At 43.5% G+C, this 22,561-nt stretch overlaps 1 protein-coding gene across 4 annotated transcripts in view; it reads left to right on the top strand.

Moving 5' to 3' along the window:
- Positions 1-439: 439 nt before the first annotated feature.
- Positions 440-22,561, top strand: part of rnf220b (ring finger protein 220b) — a 33,697-nt gene continuing 11,575 nt past the window's right edge. For 3 of the 4 annotated variants that reach the window (XM_034700705.1, XM_034700718.1, XM_034700727.1), the window contains exons 1-2: positions 3,082-3,388; positions 4,591-5,202. In XM_034700705.1, coding sequence (XP_034556596.1) covers positions 4,611-5,202 — 592 coding nt within the window. In that variant the 5' untranslated portion in view covers positions 3,082-3,388; positions 4,591-4,610. Of the gene's footprint in view, positions 471-540; positions 607-3,081; positions 3,389-4,590; positions 5,203-22,561 lie in introns of those variants that run through there. The other variant, XM_034700713.1, reaches the window with a different exon arrangement.

A 22,561-nucleotide genomic window follows, 5' to 3' on the forward strand; every position in this document is an offset into this window, starting at 1 on the left:
GCGATCAATGATTGAGACCATAATGCACCTCTCTGTATTCCTCCTCACATTCACGCTCACTGGCTGCTATGGGGAGCTGTCTCACACGCACATTAACACACACACTTCCACTTTCCCTCACACGCACACACACATTGTCACATGTTCGACAGCTCATCTCTCACACGTTCCCTTCCACTCCATCTTGTAGCTGTCTGGTCGATGGCCTCTCTCTCTGTCTCACTTCCTCTGCTCAGTGTTTGGCAGACTGCGCTGCTCTGGCGCTGTCTCTCCCTATGTTAATATAGTAGCTAACCTCTCTCTCCATAGCACTGCTACCAGACTGTCTCTATGTTGATATACTGAGGAGAGTGTGGAGCACTCTGACACACAACTACTACCCAACTGACTCCACAGAACTGAGCACTCTTCATCTCCACCGCTGCCACTGCATGGGCACTCCGACACAGCTCTTTCAGCTGTTCCAGCAGGTATAAAACACTTTGAAAGATGTGGATATTTCCCTTTTCCGTATTTTCATTCTCCTTTGTTTTTCATTAGGGGAAACCATAAGAATTCTGAAAGCAATTTGCTACAATTGGAGCTTGTGAGTCCCACAGCAAAAAGGTAATTGTCTCTAATTGGTCTGTGGAAATGATCACAGGAGTAACTTAGTTTACTCCATGCCCCAAAAACAGGAATACAGGAGAGTAGGAAAAATAAAGACAGGACTATTTAATGTTCCCCACTCTAATTATGCATTGTAAGAAGTTAAAAGACTCTACTGATGACCCCTGGCATCATAATAAAAGAAGTGACGAGCTCTCATCATGTTAATTTCATTTGCTTCAAACATCCCTCACTTGTTGGAATCATAACAACCATAGGTGCTAAAATGAACATGTCAGTGTTTAATATTGTTTGAAACTGTTTCAAAGCTCTAATATGGAGATTCTGCTTAACAGAGCAAACAACAGCTAAATGAGAGGAAATCAGAGCACAAATGGTGTGCATTAAAATGTTATGCTCCATGTGTGCATGTGTATGTGCTTGACAGTCAAGAAGACGGCCAAGTGACTCACCTCCTGCCAGAAAATGAAGACATACAATTAACATCGTATCCCATCATCCTCAGCTGAGCGGGCAGGCCTGTAATTGGCTGGCTGACCAGCCTGCGTGGCTCCGGGTGGCAATTTATTCTGGGAGCTGCGCAGTTTACCCAGGGCGGCTAACGGCCCCTGTGCCATAACCTGGCTGAGGCAGCGGGGACATCATTAACACTTCACTGGTCCTGCAGGACACACACACACCCATCATCCACTGTACACCACCCACAGCCAATAGCACACTGGCCAAATTGGGGGGACAGGGTAGAAATAATAATCATAATGTCAATGAATCCACTTGTGGAGAGAGTGTTCACTGATCAGCTGGGCAATTAGGGTATATGTTTTTTTTACATTTCCTTTATAGGGATTATAAACCAGCCTCCCAGATTACTTTTCATTGTTAATTTCTTATGATCAGAAGTTATCCTTGCCCCGAGCAGGTATTAGTCCAGAGTTTGTCTGCAATTTGACACTGTGTGTGATGGCATCTATTTCTCTGGCCCCAAAACAATGTGTGAGGGAGAGGGAGGTGTCTAGGTGGAGTAATGACCTTGCCTTGTCACAAGGAATGCATGTGTTGCACGCTCCCATATTGGTCCGAGGGCAGGACTGTAACACAGTCAGTCTGGACTCTTTAAAAGTCTGCATCTGTTGTCTGGACCTCCTCTTCCTTTCTGAGTGGCTGTCTTAAGGCAGACATGGGGAGCTCTGTTTAAGGGATCACTGTCCAGCAGAAAATATGCTTCTCCTCAGTCTTTGCTAATGTAAACCAAAGAGTCAGTATTAGATCTCTGTTATCCAGAGTGTTCTCAGCACAGTGAACCCCCCGATTTCCAACACCCCACAAGCCTCCTCCTTGTGTCTTCTTCTTCTTCTTCTTCTTCTTCTTCTTCTTCTTCTTCTTCTTCTTCTTCTCCTTCTTCTTCTTCTTCTTCTTCTTCTTCTTCTTCTTCTTCTTCTTCTTCTTCTTCTTCTTCTTCTCAACTCTGAAATTCCCAATTCACTCATTTCCTATCTCAGGACTCTTTCTTACTCTCTGATTACACACACTCACTCACTCACACACACATGCACGCACACAGGCTCACAGCCAAATGGCTGTTCATTAAAGACAGGGACCTGAGGGGAAGCAATCGTCTGAGAGACGGAAATTGCGTGTCACATTAGATTAGGAGTGTAAAGCCTCTGGATTGGCTTGGGGGAATAAGGAATTATTTCAATTACATTATTTCAAAAAGTCTTTAAGCAATACCAATACCGATAAAAACAAATTAAGAGTGATTTGGGCTGATTTGTGGTGCTCTGAGCTGTGTTTTCTGACAATGTGCTGGAAATCAGATATGAATAATGTAGATATTACGCCGTGTGTAATGTGTTGGAGTTGAAAGCAGATTATCAGTGACAAATAATACCATTGGTTTGCATTGTGTCTCATCAAAAGGGAATGTTCCCAAGTGTCAATCACACAGACTGGAGAGGGAAGAGGCTCAGAGAAGAAAGGATGACTCTGTCACCTGCCATTCACTGAAACAAAGCAGTGGTGCCAACACAGTTTAAGTGAAGGGTTAACTTGTACACTAACAACCCACTAACTCTTATCTCTTATGAAGAAGTTACTTTTACAGTGTCCTTGCTAGCTAATGCTATGGTGGATTAGTTGGGTTAGATTTTCAGGTGGAATTGTTATTGCTCACGAGAGTGCCCCAGCATTTCACTCTTATTTTTTAAGAGTGAAATGCTGGGGCACTCTCGTGGCAAAAGGCTTTCGTCGTTTTTCCCTTTCCAAAAACGCTTTATTTATTTTTTCACTCACTTTCAGTCCAACATACTTCTCGCCAGGTTAAGGAATGAAGGTGTCCATCTCTGGCAGTGCGCAGGGTAAAAGAGGGGCAGGCTACAGAGAGAGTGAGGGCAGGGAAAAGGGGGGAATCGAAGAGGGTGGGAGGGTAAGGGGTGGGTGGGGGTGTTTGTCACACGGAGCGCACGGGGAGTAGAGACCAACAGAGACGGAGCGACCCGCAGCCAGCCAGTCCACTCACTTATGTCCTGATCGTGCGCACAAACGCAGCGACTACACACCTCTCTGAACTCCTCTCCCCTTCAGCGTTAAGCTCACTGTTCAGCGCTCGCAACATCTGGAGATAGATCGACAAAGCTGCCCACAGCTGCTTGTTTCTCCACTTTTTCTCTCTTTCCTGCGCGACCGGGAGAAAGTGCCGCGCGTCCTGTGATCAGAAGTTGTTGGCGAAGAAGGAGAGTTTTTTTTTTGACGGTGAAAACACTCGCGCCTTTAGTCCAAGGTAAGTAGTGAAGTGACAGCTCAAGTGTTTACAGCTTCATTTGTTTTTATTGGTTTGATTGGCTCTTTGGTTGCCATGTGTTTGACAGGGAATTGTGGAAGTTTGAAAGTGAAGGAACGTGCGCTCGCGCTGAAAAAGTGTTCACGGGTTTGATGTAAAGAGTGAGAAATTGTAATTTGGGGATAAAGCAAGGTGACATGTTTTCGCTTTCGCTTTTATATTACGTGAAAAGTAATGACAACAATATAATGTCACTGAATTTGATTGTTCAAGTAAAATGTATTGAGGATACGTGTTTTTGGTAGAGAATCTTACGTCTTACACTTAGCGCGCAAACGTTTCAATAAAATTGTTATGTTCTGTTTTCTTTAAAAGAAAAAAAGGCGACTGAAGTAAAAAAAAAAAAAAAAAAAAAAGGTTGTTTTCAGTTTCTTAATTCGGTCTGCTCTAACAACTGCTGATGAATCCGTTTTTCACATTATACTGAACTTTGTAAGTGTTCATCATTTCGTATAATTCTAAAGAAACTATAATTCAAATAAACAGTTAAATATCTGATATCTATTTGAGCATATTTTTTGTAAGTATGACAAACTTATGATTTGGGACAATATAAAACAGGCCACACATTTTTTGTCCACCTCAGCTTCATTCATATTTAATCGAATCACTGAAACAGTTCATTTCTCACATATGGAAAAAATCAGGAGTATTTCGTCTTCCCGAAGTTGTTTGGAGGACTTCCCCAAATCTACTTGTTTGTTTCTCACTATAAAAATAGATCTTAAGCAGCCTTCAGCTACGTGTGTGTTTTATTGGCTATTTATTCCGTCGTAATTATTTACAGGCACAGAAGGCCTCCTCCAACCTTTGTGACTGAAATTAATCCAAAACTGTTGTTTTGGATTGTTAAAATGCCTCTGGATTTGCAATTGGTTTTGCTTTCTAAAATGAGAAGATTAAGAATTTGCCTTTTGAATCATTAAATGTCATGGTTTGTCTCAAGATTTCTTCAAAATGTAGCTTTGACCAATTTTTAAATTCCACTGAGCTTTAGAGGAAATAATCACTTTAAGAAAGAACATTTGATGAAATTAAAAGCAAGAACAAAATTTGTAATGTCCTTGTCCTGTTTTGCCCCAGCCTTCACGCTCTGTCTCATCCCCCTCCTCTGATTCTCTGTGTCCTCTCCCTCTCCTCAGGACCACCAACAAGGAGGTGAATGGACCTCCACCGCCCTTTCAAGATGGACAGCCCCTCCTACCTGCCAGCTCCTCTGGCCTCCCCTGCCCTCATGGTCCTCGCCTCCACGGCTGAGGCCGGCCGAGATGCCTCCGTCCCCTGCCAGGCGTCCCGGCCCTTTGGTGTCCCTGTCTCGGTGGAGAAAGAACTCCACCTCCCTTTCCCCTCTGCCTCTTACACCTTCACCTCCATGTACCAGCGTCAGGGCCCCATGTCAGGCACCTTCCCCTCCCGAGACTTCCCAACCTCCCTGCTCCACCTGCATCCACAATTCACCCCACCAAATCTGGACTGCTCCACTCTAAGCATGCTCAACCACAGTGGGGTCGGCGCCTTTCGACCTTTCTCCTCCCCACAAGAAGAGAGGGAGTCTGGGGTCTACCATTCCGCTTTCACCCCAGCCAAGAGGCTGAAAAGCTGCTTCCCGGACGTGGAGGGGAAGGAGTTTGACTTTGGCTCTCCTGGAGGATCCCTGAAAGGTGGGGAGGACTCAGGGAGGAAGCTTTTCTCCATGTCTGGCCTGCTGTCTGACGGAGAGGCTTCATCAAGTCCAGAGGAGCAAAAGGAACACAGTGAGTACACCCTCGATCACAGAAATACACATCTGATGCATGTTCTGATTTGTAAACATGCACTGCTTACATCTGAAGCTCACAAACTGTCACTCATGTCGCAGCCCTAAAGCATTCAGGGGAATCAACAGAGTTTAATTGGCATCTCAAAGACCTTTCTCACCCTGATATGACACTGTAGATGACATTTAAATTTCCTCTAAAACTGCAAAGAATAATGTGGACAAATTGAAAGCAGCCTTTGTGAGCATATCTGAAAATATTTCCCCTATGCACTCTCGTCTTTCTCTTCTAGTTGGACAAAGTGTTTACAGTGGCAGGCTGCTGCTGACTTTGACACAAATAAATTGAATAGTGTCACTTGTTCAGCTTAGTGATCATTAGCCACATATGACCATTAAGGCCTATTGGAAGTCAGACTTTTTCTCAGCGGCTTAGGAACACAAATACATGCGAGTGTGTGGAGGGGTTGACACAGGAGGAGTGAGAGTTGGAACGAGTGACACCCTGTCAGAGATAACGAGGTGGCAGAGATAGAGAGGAAAAGATGGAGGAGGAGAGAGAGAGAGAGATGCGGCGATGCGACGATGAAGCCTGAGCTCCCCGACGACAACCCTCAGCTCAATATGGCCGCCCACACCAGCCGTCTGATTTGTTGACAAATGAGTGGGAGAGGTGTCAGTCAGCGAGGCCGCAGAGGGAGAGACGCTCCTCATTACTCCCGGGAATAATTGCCCGACGACGCGGGGGCACAACAGAGGGAGAGAGAGAGAGAGAGGGGGTGGGTGGGGAGAGAGATAGATGGAGGCAGCCGGAGTCAAGGAAGGCAATGCTAGGCATGATGGGAAATCAAACCCCCTCAGTGGCGGTCGCCAAGGGGAGCGCCTGACAGATGAAAAGGACCATAGGAAGACAGAGAGGGAGAGAGAGGAGAGAGAGCACCCAAAGGCTCGGCAGATCAGAGGGGGACACCATCGAAAATAATGACAATGAGAAGGGGGGGCAGAGATGGAGATGCTGAAACACGCTCTCTCACACACACGGCACCTAAAGGAAACTTTCATCCCACACATAAAGGGGCGGGAGCAGGGAGTTGTCTTAAGAAAAGTTTGGATTGTGTCTTTCTCTGTGCATATGTGTGTGAGTCTTTGTTGAAACTTGCTGGTTTTTTGTCACCGCTCCGTGGCTGAGTGACAGGACCAGGGAGGCGGAGTGGCAGCGAGGAATCTCAATATGGAATTTTAATAAGGACAGGAAAGGAAAGAGATGCCAGGCAGCATGCTGGTGTGAGAGGTGTGTCTGTCTGACAATGTTTGTTCGGTGCACTCGAGCATGCGTGCTCCTCTCACCTCCTGATTTCGGGAATCTCATTTGGGGAATGTTGACAAGGACAAAAGATTGGGATAGGATAGAACACGGGGAACATCTCCCCCGGAACAAAAAAGGAGAGAATGGGGGTGAGAAAAAAAAATGGATTTGAGCACATTGGAAGCTGCTTTTCCAGCTTTATCCAATTAGATTGCAGCTCAGGCAAACTAAGAGCTTTAATGCAATTGAGCTCCCAGCACTTTTGTAAGTCTGACATACACTTGTTCCTCTTGACTGGGTAACAGACAGTCACTTCAGGAGCAAAAGTCTTAAGTGTTAAGCTTGAAATCTGTGACTGAGCGGTTCGCAGACTGCTGCAGGAATGCAAATACTCAGAGTAAGTGCAAAGAACAAACCAATCCATGAAACCCTCATATTTTTTTAAGTTTTCCTTATTTTTGAAATTATCTACTCAAATGAGTTTGTACTCTCTTTTTGAGAATTGGTCTTACCCTTCAAGAAACCCACAATGACACAATGAAAGCAAGGCATTGGACTCAACTTTGACTTTTTATAGTTATGTCAGGTGGAGTACCTCACACTTACATACCCTTAAACCTTTTGTGATGTTGTCATGTTACACCTGCACATTTAAATAGATTTAACTGAGGTTTAATGTAATGGAACAACACAAAACAGTCCATGATTTTAAAGTGGGAAGTGGAAATGACATGCCATTCAAAATAATGTATAATGAAATGTATAATATGTTACACTTTCGGTCCTTTGCGGTGACCCGATTTGTGCATCCAGAAGATCTTTTGTTTTTGGACTGCTCTTTATTTCAATCAAACTGTTAACAGCACAAATAGGTTTGTAAGAATATCAGGTTATAACTGTGTAAAATTTGCACAAGTTCAAGAGGATGAAAAGTCACGCAAAGCATTGTGTACATCATCCCAGCAGAAGACACCGAACTGGAATTTGTCTAGTATCTTCCTCTCAGTCAACACAACATGCAGGTGTACCCCATCAGCCCGTCCATGTAGTGTCTCTCTCCTGTCGATTTCCCCCTCTCAGGCTCGCCTCTGTTTTATCAGGGACGGTCTGAGACGCACAGTGTGCTCTGACAGCTGTTCAAACAGCCACGCTCGCTTTCAAAGGGCAGATGTCTTCACTGAAGTGAGTCCTGCTTATTTTCCATTTACCAGAAACACGGGTTGGAAAACTGGAGGACAGGAGTGGCAAAACACACCATGGCCAGATGACAATGGAGTGGCGTTAGTGAATATGTGTGTGTGGTGGGGAAGCAGAGTGGGAGCTGTGATAACTAGAGCCAGATGTTTGAGAGCTTTCTGTGTTGTGATACTTGTAACAAGTAAACTCCTGGATGTGTGTGTCGGAGGAGAGTTAACTTTTAACTTCAGAGTGGACAAATTAGAGGCAACGAAACAGAAAAGATAGTTGTCATTCTGGCGGTGTAGTTCCAGTGTGTTTCACTTTTAAACATATCACCAGGCAAACCTGTGCCAGCTACCTCATGCTGATCTATGAGAACTGCTTGTACTGCAAATGGTCACAGCTCCTGTTTCACAGTTTAGCTTGCATGTGTTTTGCAAAATTTGATGCAAATGTGCTGTGGGTGTAAAACATGCACGTTCAAAAAAGTCATCCTGACAACACCAATGCAAAAAAACAAGCCTGACATATTCTCAATTTGTGGTGATATGATTATTTCAAAGAAATTCATGCACGTCAACATCACAGGTGCCTTCTCATATTAGTGACTGTCTTCTTGTCAAAACTTCCAATTCAATCAATGGTAGTTTAAATTCTCAGATCAATATTATGAGTCAACAAATTATGTGCTGGCTCATAATTGCTTGCACATAATCACATAATCACATAATTAAAGTGAAAGTGCGTGACACTGACTATTTGAGTCTGTATGTAACTAAATTATTAAGGTGAATTCAAGCTGAAGCAGCTTTTCCTCATGGCAGCTACATCTGATAACAGGTATTCAACATTCAAAACATCATGAGGAAATCTAAGCATCAGGCCTTTTAATCAGACACACACCATCAAAGACCTCTCCTGGGAGGGCGCTTAGAGACTTATCAAGTCTTCACCTGAGTGGAAAGAAATCCTGCAGGAAGTTAATAGAGGGGAAACGCGTACAAGTAATGCACACTGAGGATCCTCCACCAGATGTGTCAGAGTCTGAGTGTCCTCCACCTCGCTTATTCATGGGCTGTTAGCGGACGAGTGCGATGCTCGGACAGAATCAATAGAACACAGATTCATCTTGGATTTGGCACATGGATTATGTCTGCGCTGTAAGCATGTTATAGGTACAGCTTACATGCTTTGTGTTTGGGATTTAGATTTATGATATTAATACTGCCAGTTAAAGACCATACTTAAAACATGTAGACCCTAAAGACTGTAAGTCAAAAGAAGTGTTATTATAACCTGCAGCACCACTGTTTGGATGAGTATTCAGACGGTTTTAGCATTTTTTTCAAAAATAACCAACATTTGTTGCATTTTTGTCACAATATTACAGAAAACATCCAAATGATGCTGTCCTGTCCACCAACAGAACATTTTTTGTTTCTCCTCTTGACCTCTCTAACACACAAACACAGACACACACTCACAAATACACACTAGGCTGTATTACTCCCGCTGTGTGTGCTGATTTGATAACAGGGAGGACGTCCGTGCGTCGTGTTTTCTGTGCAGCAGTCGTTGACGGCTGCTCGTATCGAGTGGAGCGTCCTGTTGAAAGACACCATGTTTACACCCCACTGGCAGACCACAGGAGATCAATAGCAACCACTCGATGCTCATGCATACACATAATATCCTCTGCCCGCTATTATTCCCAGGGTGTTTGCTCCTTATCAGGCGCACTTGCATGTGCACTCCACGCATCGACAGCCACACTGGCCATGTGCTCGACTTTTTTTTTCTATCGCTGTGATTTCATGTTGGCGTTTAATGGTCACGAACCAAGTTTAGCAAGAAAACTGAACTAATGTGGAAATAGGAAAGTGTGAGCATGAACAGCATAGCTGTGTTGGCGGAAAGATGGAGAGAAGGAAAAAGATGAGAAGTGCAAACTTCCAAAGTGACTGAGAATGAAATCAGAAGTGAAATTAACAGCAGAAGATCGCATCATATAAAAACACTTTGTGCAATAAGTTTTTTCATAATTAATTAAGTTTAAACAGGGATTAGTCCTTTGAAAAACTCATCAATAAGAAATGAAAAGTAAAGATAGAATTCTCTTGGGTCCCACTTTTACCTAACAGTGACACACTACTCTGCATCCATAGAGTTTTTGTTCAGTTTTTTAATTCTTAAATTGTCCCACAATATGAAACATCTGCAGCCATCCCTCTCACTGACCACACTGGTAGTCCTGCTCTTGATTTCAAACAGTCGGGGAGGAAGCATTACAATATTAATGGTGGTTCTGTTTGAAGTGAGAACACGCCGCGGTCGACTGTTCCCCCTCCTGTTGTGACGGCAGTTTGTTCTCCTAATGTTCTCCCAAGTAAAAGAGGCTTTCATCCTGGCAGGAGGGGAAACTCTTCTCTGCTTCTGAGCTTCTCCTTTTGAGCTCTCCGTGTGATTGTGAATGCAGCATGTGTTTATGTGTGTTAAAACTTCCATGCAGGTCGATGTATCTTCAGAAGTTTCAGGGTGTCAGGCTGTGGGACCACACGGCTTGTCGGAGACAGACAGGATTTCTATAAGTCTGGTAGTAGCCTTTACAGTAGCTGGGGGAAATCTGTGAGTGTGTGTGTGAGTGTGTGTGGCGACCATCAGCACCTGTTAGACGGTCAGGAGAATGCTCAGCTGAAACATGAGTCATAACACATCTTGTAGTTGCTGCAGATGCCTCTATCGCCTGCTGTGATCGGCCCACACCAACAGCACTGCTGCTGTGTGTGTGTGACAGAGAAAGAGAGAGAGTGAGAGAGGGTCATAATGAGTGCAGGGCCCAGGGGTCGTTAAAACAACAGCCTTGTTTTAACAGAAGACATCTTTCCTTCTTCCCCTCTCTCTGTTTTCCCTTATTCAACTTCTCTCTCTACGCACCTGATCGACTTGCATCATGGCTGCCTCTGATCTCACATCAAAGACCCGGTTTGTGTGTGCGTGTATCCATATAGGCGGAGTGGGTATTTCTGTAGATTGAATCGCTCATTCTGAAGAAGTGGTTCACACACATATTGCACACACACACAGAGCTTAACTCACATCCTCCGTCATGTCCCCGGAGTCTAACAAATCAGTCAGGCAGATAGAAGGGCAGAGAGGCCAAACGCTCGGGTTAAACACATGCTGTAGAGGAGCAGCGCAGGCAGACAGACAAGCAAGACCACACCAACACTGCTCGCCTGGATGGCAGCCAGGAAGCACACACACACACACACAGACTCACATATATATCATATAAAGTACATGTGTGTGCTTGCCTTGTTTCACACACAAACCTCATTACAGCATGTCACCTGTGCTTGCAGGAGCTTGACAAAAGAACAACGTGTCAAAGAAACGTAAGAAGTGATAGCATTAGCGGATACATGACATCCTGACATCATTCAGTGGCTTCACAAGAAGGAACGGCAGACTTTAAAGGTTAAAAAATGTGCACTTTTTTCTGTTATTTGAGGAGTAGGCTACAGAAAAGTTGCAGGGGAATATCAGAAAAATTGAACCGTAAACTGGCAGCATTATGGAGCACAGCGTATGAGAAAGAGTGATGATTAGCGGGGTTTTAAGACTATGCACATGCATTAAACAGTGCAGATTACTTACACATGCATACTTAAAAGCATCGATTCAGTCACTTCTAAGCAGTTCACAAACTCCCATCAGCACTGGTGCACCCCTGCCTCAAAGGTCAAAGTTTGTCAGGATTGACCCTTCACCCCCGCTGTGTAGGGGTGTAAACACTCCCCTAGTTCTCCTCAGAGAATAGCGTTGGGCCTGAGCCATAAATCACAGGCCTGATAATTGATAGGAAAACAGCAGTCCAGCAGTATATAACCTTTTACGTGTCGTCTCAACTCTTTATTATGGTGCTAATGAGTGGCTGCGGACTAGGGTTAGAGCTGCCAGAGAAAAGGGGATGGGGGGGGGGGGTTACCTCAGTAAAATACAGGCCACTGGTTCTTATACACATATACTGGTGAGGCAGTCACACACACACACACACACACACACAAACACACACACACACACACACAAATAAATACTTCAACACAGGAACTCAGAGTGCACACACCAGAGGCCAAGCAGACGCTCAACTCCACACAGGAAGGCACTTACACTGGAGGATATGCGCGTATGCAAACATTCCCTCACACACACACACATGCATATGCAAACACACACACACACACACAGATTGGCTGGCAGGCTCAGCAGTGTCCATTACAGGCTGCTATTAGTATGGAGATTGTGCTAATTGTCCCCAAAGACCACACATGCAGAGCTTGGCGGGCCCGCTGTGAGTGTGTGAGTCCAAGTGAGAGCAGTGACTCTGCTTTACACATCCTATTGTCTCGGTCGCGACCCCATTAGTGCAATTACAAATCAATCACTGAATGATCATGGGATGCATGGTGGGGATTGTTTCGATGTAAATGACACCATTATAGAAAGTCAAGTGGCTGTGCTTTTGTATCAAAGTTCAATCTATGGTAATTATCTGTTTAATGTATAGAATGTGGACAAAATCCACCCGACTGTCCAGGTCAAAGGGAGTTGAAAATGTGTTCAGTGATATGATCAAAGAAGTTTCCAGAACAGTTTTATTTTAATCCTCCCTGTCGTGAGAACGTCACTGGCGCTCAAGACTATTTTTCTTTGTCAACAGCTGTGAAAACTTCTTCCTCAGAAATACTTTCTGATCATTTTATGTATGTTAATGAAGATCAAACCCAGCACAAGGATATTTTTTTGTCACATTTAAAAGTTAGATGAGACTTTTTTTAGATTATTTGCAGATATTGTTGATCTCTTATTTAAAGATCTGATTTCCGTCAGTATCACAGAGCTGTAAATGTAATTATTTATGCATATTTCGTTTTTATTTTGATTTTTTTTCTCACCATGCAATCTCAGAATAAATCAAAATTTTCAGACAAATCTAATATGAGAAATGTCCATGCTCAAAAAACATGCTCCTCCTTTCGGCATGAAAATAATCAAATCAGTTATGAAATCTCTGACTGAAGTTTATCATCTTCAGTACCAAAAGTAATGCTTTACACAAGCCACAGTTTAAAGAGGTATTATTACGTGATTTGAAGTCTATGGTGCTCTTTTTGCTGGTACATCCTGGTTTTTCAAAGGCCTCTTTTTCTTTCTGAAACTGATATATTTCGAAAATATTCAAGCACACTAAACTAGTACCTCTGAATTTACACTAACTTTTGTCTCTAGGGAGCCTTGACTAGTGTTGTTTAGAACCTTAACCACCTCTGCCTGGATTTACAGTTTGAAATCGTTGCAAGTATCTGGGTTGACTCTTGGACTCTGTAGTCTTTCTCTGGGCGGGCTGGTTCTGGGTTCTGCAGACTGGAGAGGATCCAGTCTCATTAGCAGCAGCCTGCAGCACCCAGTCAGTCGAGTAGAGGAGATTGAAGTGGGAGCTGCTCCTGTGTGACCCCGTTGAGCCAGAACACAGGAGAGAAGATCTATACCCACGGGCGCTGCCACAGGCTTCTTTGTTCCCCACTGTTTGCTGACAGGGGAGATCGGAGGGGCGTATTGATGGGGGCTCACACTGCGCTGCGCTCACCACGGCTACACGAAAGTGTTTGTGTGTGTTCATGATATGCACACGCACAAACACAAACTCAGGATGTTGCTTTATGCACATTTCTACCTTGCTCACACACAAACAATTTGGCATCCTTACTTGGTTTCACTTAGCACTTGCTCTTTGCACTAATCTCCCGCACACACACACATCCACAATAAAACTCGACTGAAGTGATTTCATCCGTCTACTTAAGAGCATCCTATTAAAGCTGAATAAATCTTTCTTCTTACAAGGCCTCAGGGTCGGAGAGTCGCTTCAGTCTGGTGCTGGGTAACCGCACACAGCATGCAGGGATGTTGTTGCCCTTTATCCTCTAAAGAAAACAACTTCAGCCGCTTTAAAAGCTTTATTTACTGCTCACTTTTGTTTGAGGTGTTATTCTTCAAACATAGGATGAATTTCAAAGTTAGCAACATGCTTGCACATACTTTATTGTTTGAATGCAGTAATCAAAGTATTTTCACTACATGCGAGGACACAACATCTTTTTAACATCTCAGAACTGAATGATGATTTTTTTTGTTGTACATATTATTCTGCTGTAGGCAAGGCATGGCATGGCAGGTTTATTTATAAAGCACCATTCATACAAAGAGCAATTCAAAGTGCTTTACAGAGTTAAAACAAAAACCAGAACAGTAACAATCAACAAAAACACACAGCAAACACTTCGAATATTTACATTTTATATGCGGCCTGTTATGTTTGATCTACTCTCTCTCTCTCTCTGTCTGTACTTATGTAACTTAATATACATAGTAAATAGTGTTGGGTCTTATTATTTATTTAAATTAGGAGGGATTATTATAAATAATCAGCCCCCTTCACTGCTCTGAAGTCCATAACTTGCAGAGTCTTACTGTCCCGCTGGACACAGAATCACAACTGGTTTTGTCTTAACCGAAATTAACCCTTAATTATTTGATTCATCTCAGAACTTCTTCTCAAGGATTAAGACTAACACATTGAATCTTTTCTGTGTCGCAGCCCGAAGCTAGCTCAGACCTCTTGGCACCCCCGCAGGATGCCCGTATGCCCAACATCTAATAGATCCAGTATCAGGTTCATTCCATAACGCTTTACCTTGATAGAAAATACCCAATTTAAAATATGACATTAAGCAAACATAAGCATGAAAACATAAAATATTTTAAAATCTAAGATCAAGAAAGAAAGAAAGAAAGAAAGAAAGTAAAATTAGTTACGAAACTTCATTAAAAGTCAGATTTTATAAAATAAATTAAAAGTTTGTAGTTACAGAAATAAAAACTAAGGTTTAAAAATGGCTTTGCATCCATTATTGAGCAGTGGAGATTATTCCAGGTCTGTGCAGCATTATAATAAAATGCTGCTTCTCCATGTTTTGTTCTGACTCTTGGGACGGTCACTAGGCCAGCCCAAGATGTTCGTAGGGCCCTCGTGGGTTTATAAGACACTGTATACTCATTTTAAGAGGCTTAGGTTGACAAGTTCTTGTTTTTGGTTTACTTAAAGCTCCTGTTAGACATATTTGGTTTGTGCTGATTTTTGTGCCTCTTGCGGACAGAGTGGTTCCTCTTATCTCTGTGCTGTACATGTGTAAGTAGTGCTTTATTACAAAAAAATCGTATTCTGTTTTTTTTTTTTACCTGTCAAACATATCACTCTGTCAATCTTTGCAGTGGAAAATGTTGTTTTTGTAGCATGCTGTGGCTCACTTTGTCTGACGCCTATCCTGCAGCAGCAGCTTCAGGCATTCAAAATGACAGGAAAGACATGATTGATCTTACACTGATGGTCTAATCTGCTTTTGTAGATCATACAGAGGCATCAGTATTCATTTCAGTGCATTTCATAAGCCACTGTAAACTCCTCTCAGTAGCTTTAAAAAAGTCCCAGAGACTGATGGCAGCTTCAAGAAAGTTTCATTTCCAGGCTTTTATCACACACAATTTAACCTTTTTCCTCACGCTGAAGTTCTGTGTTTTTTACTCATAATACATTATACTCTGTAATTAAAAGAAATTATATTAACACCAACACAACTCTCATCCTCAATAGATATTCATCAAACAGTTTTCTTCCTCTTCTGTTTTTTTATCACCTTTTGATATCAAGTAACCGTTCAACCTAAGTGACCCTGAAGTGTCCCTGATTCATCTTTCCACTGAAGATAAGTCACCCAATCACCTGTGTCTTTCCACTGTTTGAAGATAAAACAACATCGTTATCTGCTTTAATTGTTTGCTCATCCAGGCAGACACAATAACATCCTTTAGGAAGTGTGACTAACCAAAACACAGGTGTATCACAGAGCGCCAGGTGCTAGTAGTGCTCTGGTACCAGCAGCAGTCTGCACGCTGTTTCTGACAGTATCAGATGTTATCTAGAGAAGAGGAGAGGAAAGAAGGGAGGGACTGATGGGTATCTATAATGCCCGCTCAAGTTTGACTAGAGGCCTGCTTTTAGGGTTATTAAGGTCCAGTGCGGGTCTTTTATTATTTTTTAGTCAGAAACATGTCAGTGTAGATTTTGTTTGAAGAGTATGCTCGTCTTGAGGACCCGTCCTTGCTTTGACAGTATATGTGGGACAGGTGTGTGAGGGGAGAGGAGGTGTGTGTTTTCTTTGTTAGAGCAAGTGTGTGTGCTTGTATTTGTGTGTTAAGAGCAAATCGTTGCTCTAATCTTGTAAGAGCTATTGGATAAGAGTGACATATAAATTCTATCCAATTTAATGCCTGAAATCCTCAAGTAAATCGATTTTATATTTGGAGAAACCTTGTTCTTACAACAATGAGTCATTTGGCGAAACTTTCACTAAAAAGTTCTCTTGCGTTGTCGAAAAATGATTAAATCCACTCTTGTTCAGTGAAGTCTATCAGTCTTTCTCCTTCTTTTTTCAAAGCAAAGTAATATTAAAACAACAGGACTGATGCTTTACTTGGTTCTGTTCAGTGCCTTTTTGGTCACATGCTATAACTATGCCTATAACTGTTCCTTAAACCTCTCGCCACATCTGGGAACCCCATCTGAATTTAAGGAATGAGCTTCATGCACCCGATTACAGCTGTATTAATAACTCTTTTAAAAATGAACTGCTGTTAGATGTGATTAGAGAAAATAAATTGCTCTTTTGAAGTGTTGCTGTTTTAAAATTGACTAAGACATGTGCGTGATGTTTGATGAGAGTTTCAGAGTGTGAGACAGAGCCTGCAGCGTGTGTGCCCACAGAGCTGAACGTGTCAGAGTTGGCACTAGAGTCCCTTACTTGATGCAATGATTTTAGGCACAATCCCAAAGTTTTTTCCAAAGTATTTGGAGAAATATAATAAATCTCAAACTGATGGTGAAGTAGACAGAGCACTGAAACTAAACACACTGCAACACTGAAGCAGTATGCGTGATTATCTTCATGATCCCCTCTGTCAGAAAACTCCACTCCAACATACTGGACATCAAGACCTCTTTTATGTTGTCAGTTTGGTTGTTGCAGTCATTTTAAATGTTCTGGAGAGCTGATGAGTATTGTTCTAATTAAACTCTTCAGCGAGCTCCACTCACACTGACTCACTGTTTGACCAGAGCTGTTTAGAAAAGTTGAGTACTTCATGCCAGCAACGGAGCGATCGTCTCATTTTCTCCTTATTAACCACTAATTGAGAGAAAGAGCAAGCAGGGAAAGGAAAATGAGAGGGACGTGATGAGGAGACGATGGAATAATAACAGAGAAAGAGAGAGAAAGCGAGTATAAATGTGTATTAATCAGTGGTCTGGGTAATAGTGATCTGTATTTTAAGAGCCAATCTAATTATCCTCTAATGAGGGATTGTGATCTGTTTATTAGCTTCTGGATGTCTTTCTCTCTCACACATTCACATATCCATTACAGTGTGTGTTTGAAGGTCACAACTGCAATAATATCCTCTGACCACTCACTCAACCTCACGTGCCCTTACACAAAAAAGAAAAGATAATGCAGGCGTTGGTACAGAAGCTACAGAGACCTCACATCAGGTTTATTATACATTATCATGAGTCACTTTTATCCAGGTGACGGCACACATCATCCAACTGGAAACAAGTTACTTAAATAGGCTATCATTGCCATAATAATCGGCTAAATGTAAACTTCTTTTTGAGCCGACCAGTTTCTTGATCTTCAGGTTTATCACGACTTGTTGGTCCAGAAGTGTTTAAAAAAACAATGTATGGTAGATTTCCTGAAGACGGTATAATCCCCCAAATAAAATGAATATGTAGTGTAGTAAAGGCTTCAGTTAAGTGAAGGATGAAGAATAAGCAAATTTGAGCACAACTCCTCTTAGATAAAAAAAACTCAAGCATAACACAAAACAAATATTGAAGTTTTCTGCCAAAAGTTAGATTGCAGGATTTGGACAAATCTTAAACTGGGAGGGAATAAAACCCCTAATGTGGTTGCATTTTTAGGGTCTGTCTAAAACAAACAACCCCCTCTTTACCTGGCCATTATAGCAGTCACATTTTTATAATGCTGTTCAAGGTCATATTTGACCTTTTATTAAAAATATCAAGCTCATGTGATTCATTTATCACACTCAGTCATATTGCACTTCAGATGATATTCCACTTATTGTGAAGCCTTGGCCTGAAGTGTGTTGCAGAGCTTCATGTCCTGGCAGAATGATACAGAGTGACACAGCTGGATATCCATATATTCCTGTCTGTCTGGTGAGCGCAGGTTGACGGCATCAGAGTGAGTGACAGGCCACCGGTGAACAGCTCTATCGCTGTCCCCTCTCAGCAGCTTCTTGATTTAAAGCGACTGCACCGTCTTTGACTGACAGCCGTCTGCAAGCGTTTGTCAGAGTGTGTATTTGGCGTTTGCTGCCCAGATACGAGCTCCATTACTTTTCTGCTTTTGGAGGATCATAAATGCTTGGGTGCTTTTCTTACTGTCCTGAAATCCTGATATGATACCTGAAGAAAAGTCACCCAAACAGCTCATTTAAAAAAGAGCTGCATCAAGAAAAACTTGAGTCATCAGATCATGTTTTTCTGTTGGCAGATATTTTAGATCTCTTCAGAGAGATCAGCAGATATTTACTCATGAGGTGGCCTGTAAGTAGCCTCATAGTGCTACAAATACCCAAGGACAGTCCTAACTTCCACTCCCTCTCCCCCATCTGTAAGTCACTATCAAAGATCATTGAGCCATGCATCTCAATGAGGGCCTGATTGATTGGTTGGAGCAGAGCAGAGGCAGGGTTCGATCTTTGCCCTCCGGTCCTCAGAAGGGAAATGTGGTCGTTGGGACACAGACACACAGCTACACAGTCCACTCTCCATCAACGAGATGATTGGACACATACATGCGGCTCCATGCCCGCACCTGATGGAACAATCGTGGTGACTAATGGAGAAGATGAGTGAGAGGAGGAGAGAGAAAGAGAGGGAGAGAGATGAGGGGTGTTGTGTGCTGATTGACCTGTGGTCACAGAGGTTATGTCCATTGATCTGCAGGGCAGAAGAAAAGGTTTCTGGCCTGAGGTGCTTCTGAATGAGTCTATTTGGGGTTTAGGATTCCTGTCTGTTCCCACCAGGAGCTTTTTCATCATCGGACTCCCCGGGACTTACAGCTGCTGTCTTCTGTTGTCTGCGTAATGCACAGAGCACTACAGAGGCCAAAGGCCAATCAATGCTCTACAAGAGGTTGATACAGATCTTATTAGTCAATGAATGATCATTAGTGGTCTAACGAGCCATTGATTCCTGCTAGGGCCAAAGGTTGCGGTGGTTGTGGTGAGTGTCTTTAATACATTAAACACAATTGATTGCAGAGCAGGAGGGATGGTTTTGAAGAATGCTGGAATGAGATTGGACAGTGAAAGATTTCAGGTCACGCCAGGAGAGGAAGTAAACGTTCATCGGCAGCGGCTGAATGTTGTTAGGATTGAACATAGAGCCTTCAGCAGCACATTTGTCTTTTATGTATTACCGGTGTAGCAATACTGCAATTAATAAAAAGCAGATATCTAGAAGTCAAAGGCAAGTGGACTTGCTGTTTCAAAGGCTTGGAGCAGCAGCCTTTGAAAACCGAGGAAATGACTCTGCTCATAGCAGATGTGTTACTACAGGGCCTATTATGTTGCTCATTAAATACCCAACCTCTCAATAGGCCATTATTTCCCCAATAAAAAACAAACGGCGGCCTGCATACTTTCCCCTCTCCCCCTCTGCTTCAGAGGTTACTTCTACCTCACAGACGGCGAAAAAGCCTGACTAATATCCTGCATGTGATGCTTTTAAATAGGAAGCAGGCCGCGGGATAGGGTGGGGTACAGGTGTGGCAGGAGCCAATGGCTTTTATAGCCCTCCATCTCCTCTGAAAATGTGCCAAGGACCTGCCTACACAAACCCACCGCTGCAGTGTTCGCCGCCAAGCGTTAACTTCACTCCCCCCGCCCAACTCTACATGCCTACTGGTTATATAGAGTCTGTGCTTGTTATGACTTTATGGAGGGATTTCTGATGTGCTTAGAGAATTGTTTGATGATTGGAATAATGATGCCAGTTGGAGTGAGTCGTCTCAGCACTTTATTGCCAGCAAGCACTGAGAAAAACAGACCCAGCTGACGCAGAACAAGCTCCACATCCTCTAAGATCCTCCCCTGGATGCTCCCTCGTACGTCCTCCTGCCATTCAAAGCCATCTAATCCCCCTCACGTCAATCAGAATTAGACCACGTCCACAGGTCTGTCACCGGGGGGACGTTCGTCACCATGTCTTCCCTGCAGAACAGCCTTTTCATGCCCCGGCATAATGTCAGCGGGTGACATCCAGGTCTGATGTGATGTGGCATTCACTAAAGGTCACGTTAGGCATCTCTGCTCCGTCTGCATCAGCAGAACTGGCAGCCGTCATATGGGCGCTGGCATCGGCCATTACCCGGGCCCTCAGGGGGGACTTCATGCTTTGAGGATTTGTCAGTGGGATTCTGATCTCTCTGTTTCAAGCGTGCAGTGCTGAGCACCGACCAGCCAGAGTTTAGTCTTTGATGCAGAACAACAGATGCTGTATTTGACCATCAATCATACCGGGGGATCAGGAGGACAGATATATTGTTTTTGTTGCAAGACATGAACTTTACTATCTTGTAACGCTCATGATCTTAGGGATGGGGTGGAGACATATCAGAGGTTGTTTGCCCCAGGTGTGCGTCTCTTCAAATCCACCTGGCAGATAAGATTGAGATTGTATTCAGGCATGTATTTTTATACTCATCTCCTGGATTCCTTTTATATTTATGTTGTTTTTTTAAAAGTTGTCCTACAGCACTTAAAAGCGGGATCCTAAACTGATTATAGATTAATATAAATGGATGTTGGACTGCGAAAAAAGAAGTGGATTTAAAGGGTGCCCATAGAAGGCCCCTAATATTGTGCTACACCCCTGTGAACTAGGTTAGTTAGGTTGGTTACATTTTAGGAGACCACAAAAGAAGGAATGAACAGATTCTGCTACTTTGGTTTATTCCTTTTTTTTTTTCATCAGAGCAAGACTTAAGGATAGCAGAAGAAGAAGAAGCTTTTCCCCAGTGGTATGAGTGAGTGAGGAGAGTAAAAGGCAGCTGGACAAAGGCTAGACATCCAGGAATGAAGGTCTTGAACTGGCGAGACACAAAGACAGAAAAAGGAAACAATCAGAGACACAGACAGTGAATCCATGTGGAGACGGGCCAGTCAAACTCAGCGCAAAGAGGGAAGATCCATCCCTGCCAGTTGCCGTAGTGAGGGAACAGTTAACAAGCCCCACAGGCAGCTTTTTACAGCCCCCTGTTGTGTGTCTGAGACCCCCCAGGCTGAAGAGGGGCTGAGGCTGACTCACACTGACAGAGTTTATGTGGGCGGGGGCGCAGGGTGTAGAGGGGGGGATGGAGACGTGTAAAAAGGTGGTCATGAACCAACAACTGTCACTTACAAGAGAGTCAAGCCTCTGCTACAGCATGCACACACACAGCAACACACACACACACACACACACACATGCATGCATGCATACATCCAAACATGAGCCATTAAATCTGATGTTTGTTTGGAGCAGAGGTGAATGGTCCAAGAGGGGGGGGGGGCTTATCCAAAAAGTGGACCAATAAAACACCTGAAAATCAAATCCCATTGCTCTTATCGCGGCGCCATTCAGAGACGTTATCTGTGCAGGTAATGTGGTTATAAATTCAATTTCAGCCCAGAGATTTCATTGTTTACTGATGCCTGCGTGTTCCGGGCGGCAGAGCGCAGAAAGCCCGGGAACGCTCGATGCGTGTCGGGAAAAGTCATTTAGGCCTCCACGAGGGGATGCAAAAAAGGCGAGAGAGATGGGAGGGTGTGGGGTGTGAAAACAGGAGAGCTGTCACTCTCTCCCAAGGACACCTGACTCCTTTCTATTTTCCACCCCATGTTTTATTTAGAGGCCATTTTGTCCTATTTGGTTCCTCATTATGAGGGCTCATAGCTGCACTGATGTCAGGAGACGGCACCTTCACACAGACACCGGTTTAGGAGCTTGTCATGTCTTTGGTCATTTGGAGTGAAGCTCGGGAAAAGTGTTAGCCCTGTGTTTAAGTAACAGAGTCCACATGGAATTTTTCTCAGGGAGGTGGTCAGAAACGGTCAGAAACACTAATCTGTTTTTAATTTTCTACATTAAAATGTGTCAAGTTGTGTTTCCCAGCCCTGTCATTAGTTTTCTCTTGACTGTGGGAAATTAGGTGCATCTTGCCTGCGAGCCCCCTGTATGTGATTGATGGCTTTCAGGAGTAAATCACCTCATCTACTAGGTAAAATCTTGATATAGTGGAGCTCCGCCGGCTCCCAGCTGGCTGCTTATGGCAGTAATCCATCAGTGGGGCCCAATGGGCCGAGCGGCCCTCCTAGGTAATGTTCCTATTGACAGCCTATGATGTCAACACACTGACAGCAGGGGGCCACGGCAGGGTGTCTGTGTGTTTATATGTGTGTGTGTGTGTGTGTGTGTGTGTGTGTGTGCAACCTGATTTTACTCTCACTGTCACTGTCTGTCAATAGTATGGAGGGGTGTAGCAACACACACACACACACACACACACACACACACACGCACACACACTCACAAACAAACTGAGGAATCTCTCCTCAGCTAAAAATCCTGTGAGTTAGAAATTAATGAGCAGAGGTGTCATGGAGGTGACTCCAGTTAAAGTCA

This window comes from Notolabrus celidotus, chromosome 2 (genome assembly GCF_009762535.1).
Source record: "Notolabrus celidotus isolate fNotCel1 chromosome 2, fNotCel1.pri, whole genome shotgun sequence".
NCBI classification, from domain to species: Eukaryota; Metazoa; Chordata; class Actinopteri; order Labriformes; family Labridae; genus Notolabrus; species Notolabrus celidotus.